Raw genomic sequence first — 16,505 nt, forward strand, 5'->3', positions numbered from 1 at the left:
AACTACAAAAGATTGTTGAAAGAAATTAAAGATTTAAATAAATGGAGATCATGTTCATGGATTAGGCCACTTAATATTGATAACATGATAATAATTTCCATATTAATCTATAGATCCAACACAATCCCTATCAAAATCCTAGGTGGCTCTTTTCAGAAACTGCCAAGCTGATCCTAAAATTCATATAGAAATGCAAATGACCTAGAACAGCCAAAACAGTCTGGAAAAAGAACAAAGTTGGAGTGAAGAGGAATTTTCCACTCAAATGGCTAACCTTGTAACCAGCTCTTTGTTTTGCTTCTGTGAACATGCTTACTGCATAAGCCGAAGGGCAGAGTGATCTGGAGATCAACTGAAGACTCACCCTCCCCTTTGATTGTTCTGTCTCGGAAACAGATAACAGACATATTACCTAAATTCTTGTTTGAAAATCTCATGCTCTGTAATTGCCTATAGCCCATAGCAACTCCCGTGGTCTGTAACTATCTAATGACAAATCAACCTATCAGCCCATGCCAATTTAACAGCATGCATATAAAAGCAAAATTGCCCCTGAGCTCAGGGCCCAGATCTTCAGAGTGCTAGCTCTTCTGGGATCACCGACATAATAAACCTGAGTTCTCCAATTCTCCTAGTGGTGCTTGGTTTCTCGCCGGTCTTGTTTCACAACATTTCTGCAACAGGAGAACTCATGCCTCTTGGTTTCAAAGCTTATTACGAAACTATAGTAATCAAAACAGTGTGGTACTGGCTTAAAGCCAGACATATAGATCAAAGGAATAGAATTGAGAGTGTGAAAATAATCCTTAACCTTTATGGTCAATTGATTTTTGACAATGGTGTCAAAACAATTCAATGGAGAAAAAATTGTCATTTCAACAAGTGGTTTGAACAGATTGAAACAACTGGATATCTGCATGCAAAAATAAAATAAAATTGTTTTCATACTTCATCATACATAAAAGTTAACTCAAAATGGATCATAGACTTAAATGTAACAGCTAAAACTATGAAGTTTTTAGAAGAAAATATAGGAGTAAATCTTTGTGACCTTGGGTTAGACAGTGATTTTAAAAATATGATACCAAAAGCATGAGTGACAAAAAAATAGATAAATTGGACTCATCAAATTTTAAAAATTTTGCATTGAAAAATAATGCCATCATGAAAGTGAAAAAGCAGCCCACAGAACTGGAAAATATATCTGCAAACCATATGTCTCATATATAAAATATATAAAGAACTCTTACAATTCAATGATAAAAATACAAATAATTTCTGGTTCCAGAATGAGATGGGCTAGACTCACTTGTTCCAGTTCATCTCCTCTAAATACAACTAAATATCCTGTCAATTACTCAGCAGATTATGATAAAAGGATTCTAGAAGTCAGGTAGAGGGGACAGCTGGCTGGAGACCTCAGGACTTGTGAACAACTTGGTCAGTTCCTTGAGTTTTCTTATTATTCCCCATATCCCTGGACTGGGTGTTGGAGAGGACAGCATGTGGTCTGATCCACTAGCAGCAGTGACAGCAGCAAAGGACCTGGGCCATCCCAAACCTGCCTCCACAACGAGTGTACCAACAAACATTTCCATGTACCTTTAGTGGCAGTAACAAAAAGCCCTTTGAAATCATAAAGAGTATATTCTCCAATGACAGTGGAATCAAATTAGAAATTAATAACAAAAGGAAATTTGGAAGCTAAAATACAATAACCAGAATAAAAAGCTTATTGAATGGACTCTATTGTTAGATAGGAATTTAGGTATATGTCCGTTATATTGTGGAGATGACGGGATAGACTTAGTAAACTTGAAGACAGATCAATAGAATTTATTCAATCTGAGCAACAGAAAAAAATAGACTGAAAAAAATTAGCAGAGCTTCAGTCATATGTGGGACAATAAGAAAAGGGCTAACATTTACATCATCAGAGTCCCAGAAGGAGAGGAGAAAGAATATGGACTAAAAAAATATTTGAGGAAATAATGATTTAAAACTGCCAAAATTTGGCAAAAGATATAAACCTACAGATCCAAAAAGCTTAGTGAGCTCCAAATAGGATACACCCCCGCAAAAAACATTTATCAAGAGGCATCAAAGGTAAACTTCTGAAAACTAAAGACAAAACAAACAAACAAACAAACAAAAACCCAAAACCAAAACTAAAAACAAACCCTCAAAAATAGCCAGACAGAAACAATGCATTACCTATAAAGGAACACCAATCTTAATTACAGACTTTCTCATTTTGAAACCATGAAGGTCACAATTAAATGGCACAACATTTTTCAAGTGCTAAGAAAGCAAATAACCCATCTAAAAATTGGGCAAGAGAATTGAATGAACATTTATCCAAAGAAGATATACAAATGCCAAGTGAGCACGTAAAAAGATGCTCAACATCATCAGTTTCTAGGTCAATACAAATTAAAACCACAACCCTTCATACCCACTAGGAGGGCTCTCACAAAAAAGACAGACAAGTAACAAGTATTAGAGAGTGCAGAGAAATTAAAACTCTCATACATTGTTGGTGACTGTGTAAAATGATGTAGCCATGTTGGAAAACTATTTGGAAGGTACAAAAAATGGATAAGCATAGAATCATCATATGATCCAGTAATTCCACTCCCGATTATTTCCTCAAGAGAAATGAAAGCATATCCACACAAAAACTTGTACACAAGTTTATAGTAGCATTGTTCATCATAGCCAAACAATAGAAATAAATTAAATGCCCATTGACTAATGAATGGATAAATAAAATGTATATACATACAATGAAATTCTACTCAGCTATTTAAAGAAATGAAGTATTGATATAATTTGGGGCAGCAAATACTGTATCACATGGACAAATCTTGAAAACACAGTCATAGAAGACCATATAGTGTATAATTATGTTTCTCTGAAACATCCAAACTAGACTAGTCTATAAAGATAGACAGTAGATGGCTTCACGAAAGATATCCATTCCCTAATCCCCGGAACCTGTGAATGTGACCTCATATGGTGAAAATGGGCCTTTGCAGATGCGATTAAGTTCAGGATTTTGAGATGGGGAGATTATCCTACATTATGTGCATGGGTGCTAAATGCAATTACATGTAGCCTTATAAGAAGAAAGCAGAGGGGGATTTGAACACCCAGAGGAGAAGGTAATATAATGATGGAGCAGAGAGAGTTTGGAGATGCCGGCCTTGAACACTGGAGTGACAAAGTCTCAAGCCAAAGAATGTTAGCGTCCACCTTAAACTGGAAGAGACAAGTGGTGGATTCTTCCTTAGAGTCTCCAAAGGAACCGCAGCCCTGCCAATACCTTAATCTTGGTTCAGTGATACTATTTCAAATTTCCGGTCTCCAGAACTGTCAGAGAATAAGCCACCAAGTTTGCAGTAATCGGAAACTAATACGGGGTGTGACTGCTAATGGGTATGAAGTTTCATTTTTGAGTGAAAATGTTGTAAAATTGGATTGGGGTGATGGTTGTATAACTTAGTGAATATACTAAAAACTACTGCACTGTACACTTTAAATGAGTCAATTTTATATTACGTGAATTATATCTCAATAAGGCAGTTAAATAAATCTTCGTGACCTTGGGTTAAGCAAAAAATTCTTAGATCTGGCACAGAAAGTATGATTTTGAAAAATGGTGTCAAAATTAAAACGTTTTGCTCATGAAAGATCCTAATAAGAAAATAAAAGGGCAAACCACAGATTGGGAAAAATTGGCAATACACATATTTAATTAAAGAATACATCAGAATATATAAAGAGCTCTCAAACTTCAAAAATAAGAAAACAAACAAAAATGAGGAAGAGAATTGAACAGACACTATCTTAAAGAAGATATATTGATGGCAAATAAGCACAATAAAAGATGCTTAATATCATTAGAGAAGTGCAAAATAAAACCACAATGAATACTACTACACACCAATTAGAATTGAAGGATAAAACCAACACCTGACAATATCAAATGCTAGCAAGGATAGAGAACAAAAAAACTGGAACAAATGCAAAATGGTAGTAGAGAAGCAAAATGCTGGTACAAGTGCGAAATGGTGCAGCCTCATTGGAGAATGATGTGTCAGGTCCTTTAAAATTAAACATAATCTTACCCTACAACACAGCAATCCCACTCTAGGTATTTATCCAAGTGAAATGGAAACCTATGTTCATACAGGAACCTGTGTACAAATGTTTGTAATAGTTTTACCTAGAATAACCCCAAACTGGACACCAACCTGAATGTCCTTCAACTGGGATATGGATAAATAAATTGTGGTTCACCTGTACAATGGGATCTTACTTTGCAACAAAAAGGAACAAACTGTTGATACACCCAACACACATCTTTAATAAATTATGTTAAGAAAGAAGCCATATTATATCATTCTATTTTTATAACATTCCGGAGAAGGCAAAACTATAGAGGGGGAAAAAAAACTAAGTTAGAGTTTGCTACTAACAAGTTAGAGTTGGACTGAGGGCAGGGTAAGGGGATGACTACCAAGCGACATGGGAAACTTTAGGGGGTAATGGAATGCTTCCATATGTTGATAATGGTGGTGGTTACAAATCCCTGTGGGTTTGTCAAACTCCCAGGATCTCCCACCGAAGAATGATCTTTCCTCTATGTAAATCAAACCTTACTTTTTTAATGGAAATAGAAAGAAACAGAAAACAATAATATGGTATTAAATAATTTTGTACAAAAAGCCTAATGTATACACATTTTTAGAGATTTTGATAAATCCCTCCAAATTTCACTCAAGAAGCATTGAATCCAGTTTATACCTCCTCTGTCAGAGGAATTGAGAATGTCATTTTATATACTTTCATCAACACTGCTGTCACAGTGATGGTACTTTTCACAATGCTTCACTCAGTGCTGAGGACACAGCAGCGGCTTAATAGCAGGTTTGATTTCAGGCTCACGAAGTCCTGGCCCCACCCACCCCAGGGATAAATGAGATCTTGTCTGCTGAAGTCATTTAGTGGGCTAATGGAGGAAAAGAAGGAAGAAAGATGCCATGTGTGTTGGGAGGTGAGATAGCCTCTGAACTCAGGGATCTGAAGACTGAGGGAGAAGAATGAAAAAGGAAGAGTGGATGAGGAAAGCATAATAGGTCTTCTGGGAGCTGAGAGGTCTGAGGTGACAACTATATCTCATTCCTGTAACCCCAACACTTACCACCATGCCTAGCATGTAAGATTGTAAGAACAAACACATAAAGAAATGAACAAATGAGTAAGTTAAAAGACTGAAAGTTTGGGGTCAGCAAAGATGAAGCTTCCTTAGTTTGGGAATTGGGAGTTCAAACTCGGTTTAAGACTGTGGCCATGCAAATTTGAGGACTTTTTACTGAGTCTCATCAAAGGAGAAGAAAGTTGGCATAGGTGAATGGGGGAGCACTCATCCTCATGGGGCTCCACTTATATCCCCACATCCCAAAGGAGCAGATGACACAGCTCTTGGCTGTCAGAAGTATATCCTTCTGATTCTCAGCCCTGGGGACTAAGCGAAGGGTGGGGTCTTGGGCCAAATGCTGGGTCATTTCAGCTGGAGCCCGGGCGGCTGTATAGGCGAGATAGGGTTGAGTGAGAGGAAGTTGAGTGGGCATGCCTGTGTGCTGGCTGGGGGCCAGAGCTAGGGGAAGAAGGGGCTGGGGGTGTGGTTTCTAGTGAAGAGGTGGGGGAAGGGAAAGATCTGATGTTGCTTTAGGAGGCTTGTGAGAGGGAGCAAGAATTTTGAGAGAACTGGTGGTTGAGGAGGCAAGACAGCAGGGCAAGTAAGTAGAGGGATAGAGAGAAGCAGACATGCTAGTAGCGAAAAGGAGAGGCTGCTTGTGTGTGTGGTTGTGTGTGAGAGTACGTGTATATGTGTGTGAGCGCGTGTGCATGTGTGAGTGCACAGGAACCCTAATTTTAAGCTCTGAGTTTTACCATTTGCCTTTTTTTACCCCTGACACTCTAACCATGACAAAAATAAGATTGCATTTGAGTGTGTAGGGGGTTACTTGCAAATATGAGCATGAGTGACATTTCTGATCAGCCAGGAATCAGAGAGAGAGAGAGAGAAGGAGAGGGGCAAGGCACCAGAGTGAATGTATTTAGTGAGGGATGAATGAATGAATGAATGAATGTGAGTTTACAAGAACCTCCTGGTGAATGTGTTTGTAAAAAATGTAGTATTCAAGATGTCCTTCCCTAGCCGCATAGCTTCTAGCCCTGGATCTCTGAGTCCAGAAGATTCCAGGGAAGTCTATACTTGAGGTTCTAGAAACTTCCCACCAGCGTCTATGTGGATCCCTTGTCTCAGAATAGGAAGCACACCTATTTGTACCAGTTTCCAGGAGGGAATCCAGAAAGCCTCCGGCTCACAGAGTCTTCTGACCCTGTGAACCCTCCCAGGGCTGGGGGCCCAGACTGGGTGGAGCAGCTGCACCTGCCTGAAGTTTCGAGGAAGAGGGCAGAAACAGCAGCCGGCACCGCCCTCTCGTAGGATCCTGCGGTCTGCTGGTCACATGACTTCTTCACTTCCCTAAATGTGCAACTTCACTTTTAGAAGCCCAGGTTCTTCTCTGGCAGACCCAAGTGGCCCATCCTGCATCGGCCTGGAGCCTTAATCTTGGATCTTGGGGGTATCTTAGCCCCCTGCTGGCCTCTGACTGACTGCACCTGGATGGAGCCATGGGTCCTCCATTCCTTTCACTGCTGCTGCTGCTGCTGCTGCCTTGGCTCCAGGGTTGCCTCTCAGGTGAGACGGTGGGTGGGTTTGGTTAGGTGGGAGGGAATAGCCTTTTCCTGGACTCTCCCTCCCCATATTTTCTTGCCCAATGATCTTATTTAATATTTTGTGGAGTGGATGGAGGGGGAGGAGGAGGTTGGGCTAACCTAAGTAGCTCCTTACCAGAGACCAGCGAGAAGTTTCCATCTGAATTCCTAGCCCCAGGCAAAGCTAGGCCAGATATCACAAACTAAAATAAATCTCTGGACCCTCTCTGCATGGATCCCTTTATCTACCATTCCTCAGGACCTCTGACCAGGGACACTCAAGTTCCTCACACAAAAAGCCTTCTTCCCTTGGACTCTGTCAGGAAAGCCCTGTTTGGTTGTTACGGGAATCATTGCATCATGTGCGTGTGCTTTGAACTCGCCTTTTCTCAGAATGCTGATGCCACTACCCACTGTCCTGAGGGGAAGCAATCCCTGAAGCTCTCTTCCACTCCACAGCAGCTGATGTTCATTGAGTGGGGCCTCACCCAATCCTGCCTCCTTTGCTACCATGGCAACCAAGTTACCACTTCCTGCTCAATTCTGGGCATGGTGGGGGTTGGCAAAACCCACTCCTCACTGCCTGTGAGAGAGGTAGAAGGGGGACAGAAATGAACACAGTACCCTGGAGACCATTTCCAAGGTTACCACACCCGTGGCCCTCCCCCAGAGAGGCCCCTTCCTCTGCCAGGGCAGGAGAGTGTCTCCTGTCCCGAGCCATCTTAGGGTCCCCCTAACTTCCCACTCGCCAAATAATTGAGTTGGATCATTCTGTTTAGTTAGCCTGGGAAAAAGTGATGCCCAGGGAGGGTGTTACCTTACTCCAAGTCTTAGCTATAGTAGCAGCTACGTTGGAAACTGAGGCAGATGTCTTGAGTGCTAGGTCCTTGGTTATCACAGCTGTGGGCTCCAGTGGAGAAGTCTGGAGCAACCTGCATTTGGGAAAAGAAAGCATACACTGAGTGCAATGAATGTACAATGTGTTCAAGGCATTGTACTGGGGGCATAGTCCTCATAGCCAACCTGAGACATAAAGAAACAGATGTTAAGTGATCTGCTCATGAAGTTAGTCAGTGGTAGAACCAGAGTTTTAATCCATGTTGATTTAGACTCCAAAATGCGTGCTTTCTCTTCTGTCCTACTGGGGAGTAACTTGTGTGTATGTGTTTGTTTGCAGAAGGCTCTCGGGGTATCAGGGAGCAAGCGCTGAGCTTATGGCAGGCACAGGGGTGGAGGGATCCCATCCCAGCTTTCTCTCTCTCCCTGTCCCTTGATTCCCCACTGCTGAGCTAACTCTACTTACTCTCTCTCCGCCAGACTGTGGATTAAGAAGTGCAAGGACCACGTCTTATTCCTAGGCATAGAGGGCAGCATATTGCAAACGAACAGTGAATAATCATAGAATTTTTTGGCTTGCACACTGTCAGGAGTTTATATGCACTTTGGGGCATATTTACTCTATGGGTTTTATGTAACTAAGATATTTTAAAGTTAAACACCACATAGAATGAACTGAGACAAGGTGCTATTTAAAAGATGTCTATTGTGAACCTATTGTATTGTGAAATACATAACTACTCTTAATTTTTTAAAAAATAAGATTGGGTGTCCTTCTCTACTTAAGTTGTTTGTGCTCTGGAATTTAGTGACTTGGGTTTGTGCCTGTGCATTTGTCTCATTGAGAGCAAGTCCTGGGACTTTTGCACAAGAAGATAGGATTTAGCACTCTCCCATCAGACTAGAAAATACCGTGAAGAAAGGGGCTGTATCTGTTGGGGCTTCCTGTCTATCAGGCCTGAGGACTATGCCTGTGTCTCCACCATCTGACTGGAAATACCCTCAGAGTTGGGCTATGTTTCTCCCTCAGACTGTGAGTCCCATGACAGCAGGAGAATAGTCACCTCCTCTCCCTTCATCACGAGTTTCAAGTTTCAAGATGCCTCCTTCTCCTCTCTTGTCAGACTTTGCTTAACAAATTGTGTTTCCTCAGGTACCTCTGTCGAGAGTGTGTACTCCAAGGTGCAGCATTTTGAAGGGGAGACTCTGTCTGTGCAGTGCTCCTACAAGAACCGCAAAAACTATATGGGGAGCAAGGTTTGGTGCAAAATCAGGAAGAGGAGGTGTGAGCCCGGCTTTACCCGTGTCTGGGCACAGGGGCCACGGTACTTGCTGCAGGACGATGCTCAGGCCAAGGTGGTCAAAATTACCATGGTGGCCCTCAGGCGCCAGGACTCGGGCAGGTACTGGTGCATGCGCAACAGCTCCGGGACCCTCTACCCTCTGATGGGCTTCCAGCTGCAAGTGTCTCCAGGTGAGGAGGCCTGCTGGGACACTGGGATGGTGGGGGTGTCCTCCGTGTCTTGCACTCCACTAACATCAGATACAATAAGAATAATAATCCCTTAATGGGCATATTGTGCAGTAGGGTTTTCACAGTTCTTTTATAGACATTATCGCTACCATTTTATAGGTGAAGAAAATGAGATCTAAAAACGCCTACGTGCCTCTGACCTTGTCCAAGGTCACAGAGCTAGCAAGTGGCTGAGGTGAGATTTGACTTCAGGGCTCTGTGCTTTGTTTTATTCAATCATCTGTTCTACGTATATTCATTGAGCCCCAATTATGTGCCAGCCACTATTCTAGGCTCTTAGGATAAAGTGATGAGCAGAAACAGACACAGTTCAGCTCTGTGGAAGATGGCATGCAGTAGCGCAACATCGGACAAACAATTGCAGATAGCAATAGATGCTCTTAAGAAAATAAAACAGTGTTATAAACTAGAAAGTAACTTGGTGGGAGAAGCTGCAGAGGTGCCGGGGTTCAGAAAAGACCTTCTTGAGTAGATGACATCAAGCAGAGCCCTAAATGATGAGAGCTTTTCAATGCTGTTGAAATGTGGGTGCTTCCAAGGGCATTCCAGGTAGAGAGAACTGTATGTGCAAGGGTCCCGAGGTGAGAAGGAGCTGGGCCAGTATAAGACAGGCCTGTGTGGCTAGTCCATGTTGAGTGTGGGGGGCAAATGATAGGAGATAAGTTTGGAGAGTCAAACAGCAGCCCTGAGGCACATGATAATGAAGTCTGAGTTTTATTCTAATACGATCCAGAGCTATTGGAAAGCTTAGAGGGGTGTGTTGTAGCTTATCCTTAAGACAATAATGGCTTCTGTGTGGAGGATAGATTGTGGAAAGGTAAAAGGGATGGGCAGAGAAACCCATTGTGGGCATCTTGACTGGAAATGACAGTATCTTGGAATAGAACGTGGGCCCTGAAGGTGGAAGGAAGTATGTGGGGCTCAAATCTATGATGGTCAGACTTTCTGCCCACCCTGTATGTGTTTGAGGTAAGACAGGATATGATCATATGGGAGGTGAGTGAAAATGAGAAATCAAGGATGACTTCAAGGTGTTTGGTGGTACCAAATATTGGGTAGGGTAGATCTAAAAGAGGAGCTAGTTTAGAGGGGAAAAAATTAAGAACTCCATTTTGTCATGTTAAGTTGAAGATACCTCCTAGGACCTCAAGTGAAGAAATGCAGCAGGCAGTTGATATATCAGCCTGGAGCTTGGGTGAGAGGTCAAAGCTGCGGATATATGTGAAAGTATCTCTATAAAGATAGTTTAAAGTAAAGGGGATTAGAGAAATCTGTAGAGATGGAAAGTGGATTAGTGGATCCTTAGAGCTGGGAGGAAAAATGTGTAATAGAGGATAATGGCTAAAGGGTGAGGGATTTCTTTTTGAGATGATGAAACTATTCTAAAATTAACCGTGGTGATGGTTGCACAACTCTGTGAATATATAAAAAACCATTGAATTTAACACTATAAATGTGCATATTCTATGGGATATAAATTATATCTCAATAAAGTTCTTTAAAAATCAAGGAGCTATAACTCTCTTGAGCATAGAAAAAGAGAGGCGGGCCAAGAACCTAGCCTCAAGGTCCTCCCACATTTATAGATAGGAAAGGGAGAAGAGCCAATGAAAAAGCCTGGAAAAAGTAGCCATGATTATGAAATTCATTGTCCACTTTTTCCTGTTCCCCTAACCCAACTGTGTCCCCATTTTCCGTTGGATCTGAACTAGGCAACTGCTGTCTCTAAGATGTGGAGCCAAATCTCATTTCTCCACTCTCTAGGTCTGATTTAGACCCAGGAAGTAGTCGAAACCAGTTTATTGAAGTCTTAATTTGTAGGGATGTGAACATGAGATGGTTTTATTTTTCTCTTAGCATATCTGCCCATTGTACTGTGTCAAATCTTACTTTCCATCTCAAGAGAATTTCCAACTTTGCAGACTTTTTCATTTACTAGGAAGTAAAAAATCCTCAGCACAATGAAAAACTTGAATCTTTTAGCAATATATGCTTTTTTCTACTTCCCTCTGAAGACCAGGTTTCATGGCCCAAGGTACCTCAAGTGGGGAAGAGGCGTAGCCTGCTGTATAACTCCTCCTCCTTTATTTCAGTAGGTGGGGGCAGGGGGCGTGTTCTTCTTGGTCATCTTTTCCTGGTCCTCCCTCTCCCAATTCCTTGGCGTACTGGGGCAGGAATGAGGAGAAGGAAATGATGTGTGACTTCATTGACCCTTGTAGGACTTCTCTTTTTGTTGGATGTCACTTCTTTTCTGCCCAACCCTTGAGATCCTCTATGAGGTGTGTTCAAATACTGGCTCTCCTAAGGCACCTATGTGCAAGTTCTTTGAAGTGTCCTTTGGGGATCTCCCCACTGCTGAGTAGAATGATGTGGGAGATCTGGCTCCAGGTCAGTCTCTTCCCCTACTGCTCTCACCAGTGTCACTTGTTCTGGGTTCCCTTGCCCAGAAAAACAGGCACCTTACATGGTGATCACCCCGAGCTCAGGAACACCTCCTTGCCATGGGATGCCTCAGCCCTCTTTTCCTCACCCTGCCACCACTCTCCAACTTTTTTGTTCCCTGCAGAGAAAGGCCCAACACTGCCCCCTAGATTGGAAGGGTAGCAGGACTGTTTGGATGTCTCTTAGAAAGCCCCCAAGGAAGATGTCTGACCAAGTTGTTTGCAGCGTCCTTTAGAATCTGGGCCTTTGATGTTTCCTTGTCCTCATCTCTGGACCCCAGTCACCAATTATGGAGCAACTGGAAAAGTCCCTGTTCAACATTATGGTAGAGAAATCTCTGACCCACAAGAATGAGGAGGATCTGGAAGTGACAGGAGGGAGATGGGGAGGGGTACGGGGAGTGTCCTCTGGGCCCAGGAGGTCTGGCAGGGGAGGCTAAAGGAAGTGTGAAAGTTTCTTCCTTTTTTACTGTGCCTACTTCTTCTCCCTGACATCACCCTCTGAACAAACACACACCTGGTTACTCAGCAAACAGGATCTTGGGTCCAAAGTCAAGGAGGGGATATGAGGACAGGCCCCACCCAGGCATCCAAAGAGCTGTGTACTTGCCAGGATCTGCTTCTAGCACCAAGGCTCCCAACTCAGTCTAACATTCCTCCCTCTCTGGTCCCTCAGCCCCTACAACCAAAAGAAACACTCCTCTTACACAGCTGGCCAACATCCTCAAGCACGGAATTGTCGTCACAACAGGCCAAGTCCCTACCTCAGGCCCTGATGCCCATTTCACCACCAATGTGATGATGTTCACATCTGGAGTCCTCACCTTGGCCAGACCTTTGCCCTCCACTGCCTCAGAGACCATCAGACTGACCTCTATGACGGGCTACAGCTTCACCAGCCCCTCCACCCCAGATCCTGGAAGGATCACGGGACTCCAGACTGTGACTGCATCTCCCAGCAATGACAGAGCCTCCTCTGCTGGTCCAGCATCCTTCTCTACCAAAGCAGGGCACCTGCACACCAAATCGCCCGCCACGAGAATGTACCATACCAGCAGCTCTCTCCTCAACAAATTATCCCCCATCAGGTACCTGTGGGTCTTGGGGTTGAACGACATTTTACCAGGCATGGCAACAGTTCTTAGTTGCCTGAATGGACCTCAAGGTGCAAATGTTATAGCAGACTTCCTCTTTCATCCCCCAGAAACTCAGTCTGGACTGTTGCTGAATTGGGTGGTGGGAGACTGGAAGCTGGGATGGAGAAATTACATAAAGGATGGCCATGGAAAATGAGGATAGGGGATGATGGGTCAGCATAAGGGTCTGTGGATGGAGAGAAGAGGGTAGGGACAGGACAAGGAGGTGGCTGGGAGAGTGAGAAGTAGGAAATGGGGGATGCGTTAATTTGGGTTCCCCCAGAAGCAGACTCTGAGACTAGGATTTCTGTCATTTTTGGAACACTAGGAAAAGTATGGAGAAGTGAGACGGAGAAGGGGAGGCAGCTGACAAAATACTTAAGCTGCTACCACTGTAGGCAGCAAGAGCTCAGTCCCACTGGGGAAACTCTAGGGTCCACTGTCAAGTAGCCACCTGAAGAGCAAGGGAGCTGGGGTATTTATATACCTACTCCTGTCGGTCATTGGTAGGGGGCTGCCTGCCATGTGTGGCGTGAAAGGCACCAGTGATAAAAGAGAAAGTGCTTAGGCCAAAAAATATTTAAATGGAGGTGCTGACAACAGGTATACACGGAGGTGATAAAGGCAAGGAATATAGGCAGGGCATCTATAGTATCTGTTATAGATGATGAAGGTAGGAAGACTCATCCTCTGTCACTGTAAGGAGAACAAGAACTTTGGCCTCTTTGGTCACAAATGGGGGTCTCTTAGAGTCCTTGTCATCAATGATGAGCAGATTTGGGGGAATAATGGAGGAGAAGTACTAAAGTGGAGAGATGTTCCCCTCCACCTGGAGACTTCATCCCCTAAACTCTGAGCACCTCACTTCCTTCTCCCACAGCTGGGTCTCCAAGTGAGAGAGTCTGTCACACCCCACAGGGGCTGTCAGGGTTTCCCCTGGTTGAACTCCTCACGTGTGGTGTGCAAAAAGATGTGGGTCAGTGTGGAGGAACCTGGTGCTCACATCCCCATTCTGTCCCATCTCCTCAGGCACCAGAATCCATATCCTGTTGTGCTTGTGGGGGTGCTGACCTTCCTCTCAGTGCCTGTGATGTTGATCGTGGTCTATGGGTTCTGGAAGAAGAGACACGTGGCAAGTGAGTAGAGCCCATCCTCCCAGACTCCTGTGGGCAGAGAACATGGGGCTCGACACACTTTCCAAAGCTCCTGTGTGAACTCGGTCCCCAGGTGGTATGTTCTCCAGTGTGTCGAGTCAGGACTGTGAGGCAACCAGGTGAGGGAAGAGGGTGGGCAGGCAGGAACAGCATAGCAAAACCCTCCAGGGCTGACATGGCAGGAAGTGGAGGGCAGAACCAGAAGAGGGGCTGGACTAGCCCAGGTGCATGGGTGTTGGTGAGCAGGATCCCCACCCTTCATCTCTCTTCCTGGTCCTCACAGGCTACAGCATATGCAGGGATTCCGCTAGACCCTGGAAAGAACCGCCAGGAAGACCGGAGCCTCCCTGGAAGCCTGCTTGGTCTAAGGCCACTCATGGTGTTGGGGAGCTTCTCCCAGAAGGGCCCGTGGAGGCCAGAGGAGTGAAGATGGGGACCTGTCTGGATTGGAGCCAGGTTGGGGGGTGAAGACTTATGCAATGCTGGACTCATGCCTTCCCAGAACCAGATGCTGCACTTTACCTGCTCAGTCTCCCTGGGCTGCCAGGAACCGGGGAAGGGGCCCAGAGGGGACCAGGCAGTTAGTCCTGGGGGAAGCCACCAGAGGCATTCTGCTCAGAGCCACAGATCCCCCGGCCCCTAGCTGGATGGCGGAAAAGCCCTGATGGTGCCGTTTATAGACAGAGAGCCTCAGCTCCTGTCAGCCTCAGAACCCCTTACTGTCAAGCTAAAGAGAGCGGGGGTGGGGTGGGGTGGTGGACAGCTGCCCTCTCCCCACCAGAGCCCTGTGTCCTCTGCTTCCCTCTGCTCTCCTCAAGCTTTCCCATGCACTTGGGGAAGAAAGAGCCCCTGAGGCAGTTTATGTCCCAACAGCCCACCCTAGAGGAGAGACTAAGAGCTGGGAGTCCACAGAAGCATCGGCAGCAGGGGACCCCAGAGCTGTTCAAGTCCCATCTCTGCCCAACTCCCGCCCTCAGGCCATTCCTTTCTGACCTAGCCACTTATCCATTAAGTCCTGGGAGATGGAAGAGCCCACACTCTCACTGCTGCCACCTGGTGACCTGCCTTTCCTGGGAAAGCTCTGATGGGGCAGCTGAGATCAACAGCAGGACTAACCTGTCCCCAGACTGGGGTGCATAGGCTGAACTCAGGGATCTCTCCCCCAGTTTCCATAACTAGACTCCAGGTCTGAGCTCCTGGAGGGAACTGAAGGCCCTCCAGAGCCCACTGAAGGGGGACCGTGACTCAGAGAAAGAGGGGATCACCGCACCACCCCTAACCCCATCCCCAAAGGCTTATTTTCCCCTGGGAAGAGAGGAACCTCCTGTGATACAGCAAACACGACTCAGAGCTGACCACAGCCTGGAGGACTGCCTGGTAAGGTGGGGTGGGGAGGGGCGAGGGAAAGGATGGAGCCAAGTAGCCTGGGCCCAATGGCCAGATGAGTCTGGCTTATGACTCAGATTGGCCTCTTCAATGGTGAAGGTTGGAGAATACAGGCTGGATTCTTCCCCTGGAAGATGAGAGTCCACCAGCCTGGAGTAACTGAATAAGCACCTGGAGATAGAATAAATACTCTTGGTCCTGGGCCAGGGACCTCCCAGGTGGGAGAGCAAACATCATAGTCAGCAGAATGACACAGCTGGAGCCTTGGGGGGCCACTCCAGGATGGATATGGCAGGGAGAGGAATGGGGCAAGGGATAATCCTAGGGGAATGCAGGAAGGAGGCACCTCTTCCCTATGTCCAAGAGAGGGCACTAGAGGGGAGACTCAGATTGAGGAACTGACTGGCCTGGTGACAGGAAACACACCTATAGGATGGGTGTGGTCACCACTTGGTGTGTAACCAGGAGTCTTAACTCACGTAGGGGAAAGTAGCTCTCCAAGAGCTCACCTCTGTCCATTACCCTATAGCACCCTCCTCGAGGAGCAGGGTGTCTGGTGCGGGAGCACTGCAGAAGGTTCAGGACTGGGACTCAGGGGTGCCACCTGTCCTGTGTGACCCTGTGCAAGTCACTAACCTTATCGGGCCTCATTTTTCCTCTCTTGCGAAAGGGGACACTAATTCCTACCTCAAAACTGTTTTCAGAATAAAATGAAAGAACATGAACCTTATACAATTGTGTAAGTGCCTCATGATTATTGGTCCTTTTCAAGTTCTAATATTGCTTGTCACATTTTACTTTTAAGACCTTTGGACCCTATTTCTCTGTTTTGTCCTCGATTGTAAGGGGATAGGGAGGGTGGAGGGGAACATGGTCCCCAGGTGGTGGGTGCTGGACCAGGCAGAGGCCTTGGTTGTGCCCCAATGTCAGATAGGGTAGTTGTCAGGGTGACCACTGTCCCTGTTTTCCCAGGATGAGGGGGTCCTGTGACCACGCAGACCTGCATGTGCTGCCTATTCATGGAGTCTGCTCCCACATGAATCTGTGGTAAGGAAGGACCTAGGGTGCTGAGGAGGAGGTACACAGCTCCCCAGCTCCCCAGCTCCCCGGCTCCTGTGGGCCTAGTGGCCTCTTTGGACTTGCAGGCCTCTGGAACATATTCTCTAAACCTTGGTCTCTCATTTCTTTCCTCCTCTTCTCAACCTTGTCCCCAAAACTCCAAGGGGAC

General features: G+C 45.4%; 1 protein-coding gene across 1 annotated transcript; it reads left to right on the forward strand.

Annotated features, from left to right (window-relative positions):
- The first annotated feature begins 5,636 nt into the window (after window positions 1–5,636).
- TREML2 (triggering receptor expressed on myeloid cells like 2) lies at window positions 5,637–16,301 on the forward strand. Its single transcript, XM_039854291.1, has 6 exons — window positions 5,637–5,804; window positions 6,581–6,772; window positions 8,780–9,100; window positions 12,278–12,689; window positions 13,767–13,873; window positions 14,175–16,301. Exons 2-6 carry the CDS (start codon window positions 6,706–6,708, stop codon window positions 14,357–14,359), a joined length of 1,092 nt encoding a protein of 363 aa, XP_039710225.1. The 5' UTR covers window positions 5,637–5,804; window positions 6,581–6,705; the 3' UTR covers window positions 14,360–16,301.
- Window positions 16,302–16,505: the final 204 nt, after the last annotated feature.

Source organism: Pteropus medius, unplaced genomic scaffold, assembly GCF_902729225.1.
Source record: "Pteropus medius unplaced genomic scaffold, Ma_sr-lr_union100, whole genome shotgun sequence".
In the NCBI taxonomy this organism is placed as follows: domain Eukaryota; kingdom Metazoa; phylum Chordata; class Mammalia; order Chiroptera; family Pteropodidae; genus Pteropus; species Pteropus medius.

What these genes read in the sequence shown, in the direction of transcription:
- TREML2 (XM_039854291.1), top strand. Translation starts at nt 6,706, where the DNA reads ATGGGTCCTCCATTCCTTTCACTGCTGCTGCTGCTGCTGCTGCCTTGG. An exon ending in CCAGCTGCAAGTGTCTCCAG is followed by an intron (nt 9,101 to 12,277) that starts GTGAGGAGGCCT and finishes CTGGTCCCTCAG; the next exon opens with CCCCTACAACCAAAAGAAAC. An exon ending in AACAAATTATCCCCCATCAG is followed by an intron (nt 12,690 to 13,766) that starts GTACCTGTGGGT and finishes CCATCTCCTCAG; the next exon opens with GCACCAGAATCCATATCCTG.